Source organism: Myotis brandtii, unplaced genomic scaffold (assembly GCF_000412655.1).
Source record: "Myotis brandtii unplaced genomic scaffold, ASM41265v1 scaffold456, whole genome shotgun sequence".
Lineage (NCBI taxonomy): Eukaryota > Metazoa > Chordata > Mammalia > Chiroptera > Vespertilionidae > Myotis > Myotis brandtii.
Genome location: NW_005367431.1, coordinates 1,867,672 through 1,878,821, shown reverse-complemented (window position 1 = coordinate 1,878,821; position 11,150 = coordinate 1,867,672). Strand labels below are relative to the sequence as shown.

The 11,150-nt window shown below is 41.3% G+C and overlaps 1 protein-coding gene across 2 annotated transcripts in view; it reads left to right on the top strand.

Moving 5' to 3' along the window:
• The first annotated feature begins 6 nt into the window (after positions 1 to 6).
• GMEB1 (glucocorticoid modulatory element binding protein 1) overlaps positions 7 to 11,150 on the top strand; it is a 31,566-nt gene continuing 20,422 nt past the window's right edge. For both annotated transcript variants that reach the window (XM_005875097.2, XM_005875098.2), the window contains exons 1-2: positions 7 to 581; positions 3,653 to 3,810. In XM_005875097.2, the coding sequence (XP_005875159.1) occupies positions 3,683 to 3,810 (128 nt within the window). In that variant the 5' untranslated portion in view covers positions 7 to 581; positions 3,653 to 3,682. The remainder of the gene's footprint in view (positions 582 to 3,652; positions 3,811 to 11,150) is intronic.

The following is an 11,150-nucleotide window of genomic DNA, read 5'->3' as shown; positions in this document are numbered from 1 at the left end:
AGAGCAGGATCAGGGGGTTCTGCTGAGGAAGGGAGGGTCCCGGCTTCACCTGCGGGGCGCGCTGGAAGCCGCGGCCTTTGAGTCCTGGGGAGGCGGCGGGTGCTCCTCCCAGGCGGGTGGACAGGCCTGGGGGTGAGGCCGGTAGGAGTAAAGAATAAGTAGGAATAAGAAGGGCCCAGATCTATGAGGAAACGAGAGGTTTGAGGACCTCCCGACGTCTAGGTAGAGAATGGGGCCCCCGGGGATGTCAGGGGATGGGAAACCCTGGTTTCTGAGGACCGGAGAGAAGATATTCGAGGGCAAGAAGCTCAGCGTACCCCCACTTTCTGAAATGTCTGGGGAGCTGGCCCGGGGGAACCTGACCTGAGGGTCCAGGTGAAGGCGTGTCGAGCCTTGACTGAGGGTCAGGGAAAGGCTTGGCTCTCCCAGGAGTGGAAGGAGACCGGCATTGCCCTCTCAAGATGAAATGAAGATCAAAACCACTTTATAGCAGATACAAAAGGGGCTTTGATGTCTGCTCAGGAGAACCAAGAAGTGGGATTTTTTTCTCAGCCTGGAAGATGAGAGAAAGGGAGGAACAGGTAGATCATTCTAGTCTTCACGGAGGGTTTATTTCCTCCCGCCCACCCCCACCCCTGGCATCTGCAAAAGGTTATTAGTGAAGTGCTTTCGGAGGACTTTTTCATTAAGTGTTTGGACAGCCTCCCCTAATTTGTTAGCCTTTTATCAATTATGTGTATTCAGTGTTTACCGACTTGATGACTTTCATTAAGCAACCATTCATGTTTATTTCAACAAGTATATCCAAAAGCTAACTTGTACACAACTTCCTTGGGTTAGTTTGGGCTCTGTATTGGTCTTGTCCTAAGTCCCCTAGACGCTAGACAGGGGTGGGCAAACTTTTTGACTCGAGGGCCACAATGGGGTCTTAAACTGGACCGGAGGGCCGGAACAAAAGCATGGATGGAGTGTTTGTGTGACCTAATATAAATTCAAAGTAAACATCATTACATAAAAGGGTACGGTCTTTTTTTTTTTTTAGTTTTATTCATTTCAAACGGCCGGATCTAGTTTGCCCACGGCTATTAGTAGATTGACTCTTCAAATAAGGCTTTTATCCTATTGCTTCCTCACATTCCTACATGGTGATCTCCAATAATAGTTATCCTGAACTTCATTTGCTCTGGCTGTTTCCCTCACAGTGGTCCCGTGTAGCCTTTCTGTTGGCTTCAATTACATCTGGAAGCACTCTGGGTCACCTACTAAGTACACGAGAAGGAATAAAAAAGGGGGGGGGGGAAGGAATTTTGGCCTCAAATTTTAACTTGGAAATTTCTTAAGACTAGACTACACAGTCTACAAAAATTACACTACAGTATGCAATACATAAATACTTTTGGGGGTTAGAAAACTTCAGGATATCTGGTATTTCTGTTATTTCTTATCAGTTACCAACTCACATGTTCCTGTGATCAAGTGACACTCATACTTAATCCCTTGCCATGTTTTAAACGTTAGTTTTCAGGACAAAAAAAAATGAATTTCATTCAGAGTAAGTCAGTTGTCATTTGTTTAGTTTTCCAATAGCCTAGGTAAGCAGTCGTGAATTTACTTTCAAGGTGTCTTTTTTGTCTTTGAGAATAAGTACAAAATTTTAACTTTTCACAAAGATTTGACATCTTTGTGTGTTCTAGAATTACAGGAAGTGTTGTGTGATTCCACAATGAATACTTGAAGGACCTTTCCATTAAATACCCGAGGGATCAACTAACTCACTCCCTTGCCTCAGGAGTTTTTGTTGATGTAAACAGGAGCTGTTTTTCAGTTTACACTCAGCTCAAAGAGATGACCTTGCAGTTAGCCAGTGTAGTCTGAAGAGCTGGTTTCGGGTTACTTGCTAGGAATATGGTATTTACAGTAATAGAGTGAGCCCAAACTAGCTTCTCTAAAGAATATCAACATGGTTCTCCCAAGAATGCCATGTTGACTGAGTCAGACCTGTGTCTCTGACTGACACTTTATGGATAATTATTATTATCCTCTTTGATAAACTCTCAGAAATTTAGAGAAGCAGCCAGAACATTCCTCTTGAGTGCCAAGGTGTGGTAGGGTAAGGAATAAAGTATGAGTTTCTATTGAGGAAAGTATTAATCAAGTTGTTAGTCGACCACTTAGTGTTGTAGGGAGGGCCCAACCATAGGGTAGAAGGTTGAAATTAGAAGTATCCTTCTAATTCTGCTTCTCTAACCCATTAATTCACCTAAACTATTAATTTTTAAAATTTTAAGTCACTTTTTTGGGATAATAAATTCCATAAGTTTGATACATGGTAAGATATTACATCTTTTAAATTCATTAAATATGTAATGGTAACAATAGTGCTTGACAATAAACATGTTCAACAAATGTTAGTGGTGATTATTTTTTTTTATATATATTTTATTGATTTTTTACAGAGAGGAAGGGAGAGAGATAGAGTTAGAAACATCGATGAGAGAGAAACATCGATCAGCTGCCTCCTGCACACCCCCTACTGGGGATATGCCCGCAACCAAGGTACATGCCCTTGACCGGAATCGAACCTGGGACCCTTCAGTCCGCAGGCCAACGCTCTATCCACTGAGCCAAACCGGCTAGGGCTAGCTGTGATTATTTTAATTTATCCTACATTTTTATAGTTTAAACTTTGAATATAGTTTGGTTCAATTCCAGGGCTTGACAGTATGTATGTACTTCATCATATCCCTTTTTGGCTTATGAGAATAAGAGCTGAAATACAGTTTCAATCATCTGACTACCAGTTACATATTCAAAAATAACTTTCAAAAATTAGGACTGGGGATAAAGGTGAGATGGTTCTGCCAGAAGCAGGGCAGCAGGTAGGGCAGCAGATACTTATTAAATACTCACAAAAGACAGAGCACTTGATGAAGTATAATGGCTGGTTGCAAAGAAAATAGATTCCTGCCCTAGCTGGTTTGGCTCAGTGGATAGAGTGTTGGGCTACGGACTGAAGGGTCCCAGGTTCCATTCTGGTCCAGGGCACATTCCTGGGTTGCAGGCTTGATCCCCAGTAGGGGGTGTGCAGGAGGCAGCCAATCAGTGATTCTGTCTCATCATTGATGTTTCTATCTCCCTCTCCCTCTCCCTTCCTCTCTGAAATCAATAAAAATATATTTAAAAAAATAGATTCCTATTCCTACTTTCTAGCAGCTTGCTATTTGGGATGGAACTAGTGGTGTGCTATAAACCAGCTCCCTAGGAAAAAAACACATTCTGATTTGTAGTGCTTGCCAATTTCTGTGGTGTATATACTTCCAGCATCACTGATTTTAAGTTATCAACTTAAAATGTCACTAAACATGGAGTTGGAAAGTGATATGTACAATTGGTTCTTAGGAGCTTGTAGAGCTGATAGAGATGCCATTGAATGAATCGTTCATATTTAGGAAAGCCTACAATAGCAAGTGAATACTGAGATATTTCTAGAATGATCGGAGCCTATGTCAGCCCCATCTCACGTTCCCATCCTTTTCAGAGAACCATGATCTCCACAGTGCCCTTAGATCTGGTAGTTATCTTGGTTTTCCTTTCCTATGGTTGCCATCTTTTCAAACCAGACGAAGTTACTGGTGCTTCTTGTTTCTGACAGCAGCTTCAGCTATCTGACTTCATGTGAAAGATGGCTAATGCAGAAGTGAGTGTCCCAGTGGGGGATGTGGTTGTGGTACCCACTGAAGGAAATGATGGGGAGAACCCTGAAGACACTAAAACCCAAGTGATCTTGCAGTTACAGCCTGTGCAACAAGGGTAAGTGACTAATGATTTGGATATTCTGAAAAATTGGAGAAGTTTAAAGAGTGGGGAAATTATAACTTATGCTTGCTTAGTACAGGCAAATTAATCTCAGAGTTGGCCAAATTATCATCTCTATAATAATGTATTGAGTGCTATATTTGTCATTTCAGTACTTATTACAATTAGCTATTTCCTTATCTTTTCCCCTCTTTTCCACTGTTAGCTTTTTGAGGGTAAGTTACATGGCTCCCTCATTTTATTTATCCATACTATTTAGCACAGGGCCCTGGTACATGTTTACCAAAAGACAGTGTAGTTAGAGTCAAAGGAGATTAGGCAAGGCAACTATAAAAGTATTCCTATTAGAAGCTCTCTGGACTGTCATGGGTGGACAAATTATCAAGCTTAATCTCTTAAAAAAAAAGTACATTAACCTTTTTTTTATGTGTGTGTGCTTTTTTAAAAAAAATTTATCTTTATTGTTGAAAGTATTGCAGGTATCCTCTTCCCCCCACATTGACTGTCTCCCTCCCCAGGCCTTCACCCCACTATTGCCTGTGTCCCTGGGTTATGCATATATGCATATCCTATATAATAAAACGCTAATATGCAAATCGACCAAACGGTGGAACAAAGTGGCAGAACAGGTTGTTATGACACACACTGACCACCAGGGGGCAGATGCTCAATTGAGTGTCTGTCCCCTTCCCCCAGAGGGAGGCAACCGGCTGTGACGATAGGGGGCGGGGCCGGTGAGTGGGCGGTGCCAGGCCGCCAGCCAAGGCAACCCTCCCGTCACCCCACAGATGGCCCTGATCACCGGCCAGGCCTAGGGACCCTACTCTATATATTGGGAACAGTCCCTTAGGTTTAAAAATTAAAACTTGGCAAGGCTACTCTAACACTAAAAAAAACAGGATGATGCAGCGATGACATGCATGGACTGTGGCTTGCACGTTTTGTGGTCAGCCCTGATTCTGATACTTATAACTATGTGACAAAGCCAACTACTTAACTTCTCTCTGCTTCAGTTTTTCCACCCATAAGATAGGGAAAATGGTACTACTGCCTCAGAAGGGTCATGTTATATACTACTTTTTATAATCAGGGCAAAAACATGTAGCTGCCCATACAACAGTAAGATGCCTTTCACCTGTATGAAAAGTATGGTCACTGGTGCATGCAGCATTCCGGATTGCGAGAGGGATGTCCGACTGCTGGTTTAGGCCCGACATCCCCCGAGGGGTTCCGGATTGCGAGAGGATGCAGGCCAGGCTGAGGGACCCCTCCACCCCCGTGCACGAATTTTGTGCCCCGGGCCTCTAGTATGTATATAAGTTCTTTGATTAATCTCTCCCCACCCCAATTCCCTCAGAAATATGTCAGTCTGTTGCATGCTTCAATGTCTCTGGGTCTATTTTGTCAGTCAGTTTATTTTGTTCATTAGAGTTCACATATAAATGAGATCATGTGATACTTGTCTTTCTCTGATGGACTTATTTCACTTAGCAAAGTTCTCTTCAGGTCCCTCCATGCTGTCTCAAAGGGTAAGAGATCCTTCTTTTTTACAGCTGCATAGTTTTTCATTTATGGGCACTTGGCTGTTTCCAGATCTTAGCTATTGTAAATAATGCTGCTGTGAACATAGGGGTGCATATATTCTTTCTGATTGGTGTTTCAGGCTTCTTAGGATATATTCCTAGAAGTGGGGTCACTGAATCAAATGGCATTAACTACCTATTTTTATACAATGTATTATAAAGGTGTTGGAAGAAATATAACACATTGTTACCATTACCATAGAGCTTGCAGTCTAGCTGTGCTAACCAAAAATACATATCCTATCCTATATAATAAAAGGCTAATATGCAAATAGACCAAATGGTGGAACGACCGGTCACTATGACATGCACTGACCACCAGGGGGCAGATGCTCAACGCAAGAGCTGCCCCCTGGTGGTCAGTGTGCTCCCACAGGGGGAGTGCCGCTCAGCCAGAAGCTGGGCTCACGGCTGGGGAGCGAAGCAGCAGTGACAGGAGCCTCTCCTGCCTCCGTAGCAGCGCTAAGGACCCCTCAGCGGACATCCCCCAAGGGGTCCGGAATGCGAGAGGGCGCAGGCTGGGCTGAGGACCCCCTTGTGCGCCCCCCCCCCGCACCGTGCAAGAATGTCATTCACTGGGCCTCTAGTATATAATAAAAGGCTAATATGCAAATTGTCCCCTCCGGAGTTCGACTGACCAGGAGTTTGACTGCTTGCTATGATGTACACTGACCACCAGGGGGCAGCGCGGAATGAAGGAAGGCCGCAGCCGGCAGCTGGTAGCCAGGGGAACAAAGGCCCCGATCAGCCCTGATTGCCAGCCAGGCCTAGGGACCCTAACTGTGCACAATTTCGTGCACTGGGACTCTAGTATATAGGTAAAGAGATAACTTATATGGCAAAATCTAAGAAGTGCTGAATGGCATGGTTAGGAAGTACTTTCAATTCAAGGGACCGCTATGAATTTGAAGAAATAAGTTTTAAAAAATGGTCTGTGGTCTTGAAGGTTAAATAAGAATTGCATAAAAAAAAAAAAAGAATTGCATCTACAGAGAGAAAGGAAGGGTAGTTATTTTATCTTGGGGAATGTATGAAAGATTCTTCATATGATTTACAATGTTCTTGGGCAAACATATGATCCAATCCTAATCAACTAAATAGTGTACCTTGTCTTAAACACTTCTGGAAAAGACAATCAACCTCTCTTGGTAATTTTAAAAGCATTTTAGTATAGAAATTTCAAATTTACATAAAAATAAAGAAAATACTATAGTGTAAGCACCCATACTCAGCTTCAACAATCATCAACACATGGCCAGTCTTATTCATCTCTACATCCACCTACTCCTGAATTTTTTTAAAGCAAATCCCATACATTAGTATGTATCTGTAAGATAAGGACTTTTTAGTTTTAAAAATATAACCATAGTTTGCTGACATTTCTAAATATTGTTAAGCATGAGGAAATATTCTAGGATCTATAAGGGAAAGTTGATACATATTCCTGACATAGAGATAATAGAGTGATTTAAATTTTTTTGGCACCAACAGATTATGTATGCTTATTCAAATTCTCTTTTGTGGGAATTTTATCTGTTACACATATACATACTAGTAGTTGTTACCCTTTGGTACATGATGAAGAATTAAAAAGTAGGTCCTTTAGTTGTAACCAGCTTTATTTTTCATATGGAGTCATTATTTCTATCTTTCCAAAGTGCTCCGAGGAACATTTGAGATCTTGCTCTCCAGCATGTTGTCAGTTTGGCTCAAATAAATTTTTTTAAATATATAATACATTTTTATTGATTTTAAAAAGGAAGGAAGAGGGAGAGAGAAATAGGAAACATCAATGATGAGAGAGAATCATTGATCAGCTGCCTCCTGCACACCCCTTGCTGGGGATGGAGCCCGCAACTTGTGCATGTGCCCTGACTGCGAATCGAACCGTGACCTCCTGGTTCATAGGTCGACACTCAACTACTGAGCCACGCTGATCGGGCTTTCGAACTATGTTTTTTAATTATTTGAATATTTATTGTTCTTTAGCTCCATTTTATAAAGACGAGTGGGGGAAAAATATACTGATACTAGTGATAAGAAGTACAGGTCTCATAAGTTTAATACACTTGAGACAAAGATGGAAATCATCAGGTATTAGTCTTTAGCCTCAGTTACACTTAACCTAATTGGCTTCAGGTTCAAATATGAAGGAAAGAAACAATCAAAGAACATGTATGAATTGTGGGGAATATATTGGTAAAGACTATATACAAAAGGCAAGAAATGATTACAGATTTTATATAAATATTTTTTATTTCAATATGTAGAACATTTTTTGTCTTTTTTACCTTTTACATATATCACATTTTATACTTTTTCAAGTATTTATTATGTACATATTTTCATTTTCAGAAGTATATTATGAAGCAAAAGTAGAGTGTCTGGTAATAGTCTCTCTACAGAAATACATAGAACCTAACAAGTGTCTAAGATGATTCTTTCAGAATAGCACTAGTCCTGGCCAGTTGGTTGGAGCATCCGTTCTGTACACCAAAAGCTTGTGTGTTCAATTCCCAGTTAGGGCACATACCTAGGCTTCAGGTTCAATCTCTGGTGGGGTGCATATGATAGGCAACCAATTGATGTTTCTCTCTCACATTGATGTTTCTCCCACCCCCAACTCTCTTCCTCTCCCACCCCTCTCTCCTTATTCCTCTCTATAAAATAAAATAAAACAAAATATGAAACTGGAGGTCATGGTTTGATTCCTGGTCAGGGCACATGCCTGGGTTGTGGGCTTGAACCCCAGTGTTGGGTGTGCAGAAGGAAGCCTATCTATGATTCTCTCTTATCATTGATGTTTCTATTTCTCTCTCCCTCTCCCTTCCTCTCTGAAATCAATAAAAAAATATATTAAAAAATACCCCAAAACAGAATAACACTACATTGGTTTTAAAATATGCCCACATGTAACTTTTAAAATAGATATATATTTTTATTGATTTCCCAGAGAAAGAGAGATAGAAACATCAATGACGAGAGAATAATTGGCTGCCTCCTGCACACCCCCTACTGGGGATCGAGCCAGCAACCCGGGCATGTACCCTTGACCAGAATTGAACCTGGAACCCTTTGGTGCTCAGGCCAATGCTCTATCCACTGAGCCAAACCGGCAAGGGTTCTTAAAGGGTTTTAAGGAGAGAGTTACATGATTATGCTTGTGGGAATATAGAAGGTCAGGTAGCTGCAAGGAGAGATGTTCAGACTAACAGTTATGCAGCCTGAATGCAGTATCAGTAGAAGCAGAGATAGGGAGGATGGCTAGTGTTAAAGATGCATCTGGCAGGATTTGGTGACTGACCGTGTGTAAGTTGAGGGGGAGGAAAGGGAGGAAACTAATGTAATTCCCAGGCTTTTCTCTTAGGCTCCGGTATTTTAGGTGGTGTCATCACAAGGATAGGGAGTATAGGAAGAAGAGTAGTTTGGGAAGTGAGAGAGGGAAGAGAACTTGCTTGTTTTAGACATAACGAGTTGAACAAAGTCCTATGGGACATACAAATGTATTTATTCATTTATCAGTTAACTTCTGGTGTGAAATTCAGAAGGGAGGTCTGTGCTACAGGTGTAACTATGGGCTGGGTAATCCCTGATGCAAAGGAGATTATTCAGGAGGTGCTCTTAAGTAGCAAGATGCAATAATTAACACATTAGGTTTATTATAGAAGTTAAAGGACATTGCTGTATCCTATTAGGTAATTTTGAGCCCATTTCTTAGAAACATTTTAGAAAGACACTTTCCCTAAGTGGTACCTCTAGTTATTGCTAGTCACTTTGGGCATAGTCTATCTCTTACTTATTTTCACTATACTCTGCTCATGTCAATAGTTTGGTTATGGTGCTTTAAAAAATGCTAAAGTGCTTAAAAATACTTTAGTGCCTAGATTCCAACAAGGGCCATAAACTTCTATGCTCAACATTTGCTTTTTGAACTGTCCAGCAGTATTCCTTTTAGTTTTGTTAGAATAATTCTTTACTATGACTTAACCTTATTATACTTGAAGCAACACTTTATCTCATGAGTGTTTTTTAAAATTTATTTTTTTACTGATTATTTTAGGGAGAAGGATATAGAGATAGAAACATCAATAAGAGAGGAACATTGATCGGCTGCCTCCTGTACACCCCCTACTGGGGATTGAGCCCACAACCCAGTATGTGCCCTTACTGGGACTCAAACCAGTGACCTCTTGGTTCATGGGTTGACACTCAACCACTGAGCCACACTGGCTGGACTATCGAGGGGTTTTTTTGTTGTTGTTTTATTTTAATTAAACCTTTATTGTTCAGATTATTACAGTTGTTCCTCTTTTTTCCCCCCATAGCTCCCCTCTACCCGGTTCCCACCCCAACCTCTGCCCTTACCCCCCCTCCACTGTCCTCATCCATAGGTGCACGATTTTTGTCCAGTCTCTTCCCGCATCCCCCACACCCCTTTCCCTCCCAAGAATAGTCAGTCCACTCCCTTTCTATGCCCCTGATTCTATTATAATCACCAGTTTATTCTGTTCATCAGATTATTTATTCACTTGATTTTTAGATTCACTTGTTGATAGATGTGTATTTGTTGTTCATAATTTGTATCTTTACCTTTTTCTTCTTCTTCCTCTTCTTAAAGGATACCTTTCAGCATTTCATATAATACTGGTTTGGTGGTGATGAACTCCTTTAGCTTTTCCTTATCTGTGAAGCTCTTTATCTGACCTTCAATTCTGAATGATAGCTTTGCTGGATAAAGTAATCTTGGTTGTAGGTTCTTGCTATTCATCACTTTGAATATTTCTTGCCACTCCCTTCTGGCCTGCAAAGTTTCTGTTGAGAAATCAGCTGACAGTCGTATGGGTACTCCCTTATAGGTAACTGACTTTTTTTCTCTTGCTGCTTTTAAGATTCTCTCTTTGTCTTTTGCTCTTGGCATTTTAATTATGATGTGTCTTGGTGTGGTCCTCTTTGGATTCCTTTTGTTTGGGGTTCTCTGCGCTTCCTGGACTTGTAAGTCTATTTCTTTCACCAGGTAGGGGAAGTTTTCTGTCATTATTTCTTCAAATAGGTTTTCAATATCTTGCTCTCTCTCTTCTTCTGGCACCCCTATAATTCGGATGTTGGTACGCTTGAAGCTGTCCCAGAGGCTCCTTACACTATCTTCGTATTTTTGGATTCTTTTTTCATTTTGCTTTTCCGGTTGGGTGTTTTTTGCTTCTTCGTATTTCAAATCTTTGACTTGATTCTTGCGATCCTCTGGTCTGCTGTTGGGAGTCTGTATAATATTCTTTATTTCAGTCAGTGTATGCTTAATTTCTAGTTGGTCCTTTATCACAACATCGAGGGTCTCACTAGATTTCTTAAGGATCTCAATACATTTATCGGCGGTTTCCATAAAATTCTTGAAAAATCTTAGAACCGTGGTTTTGAACTCTATATCCAGTCGTTTGCTGTCCTCCATTTCTGTCATTTGTGACCTGTTTCTTTGTCTTCGCATTTTGTCTGCTTCCCTGTGTTGGTAGAGTGGTTTTGTGTGCTAGGTGTCCTACAGGGCCCAGTGGCTCAGCCTCCCCAGTTACCTGAGGTGGACACTCTTGGTGCACCCCCTTGTGGGCTTTGTGCACAGTCTTGTTGTAGTTATGCCTTGATTGTTTTAGGTGTCACTGGGAGGAATTGACCTCCAGGCCAATTGGCAGTGAGAATCAGCTGTGTCTGCAGTGGGAAAACTTCTGTCCTCTGGAGAGGCGCTAATCTAGCCTTTGCCTGAGG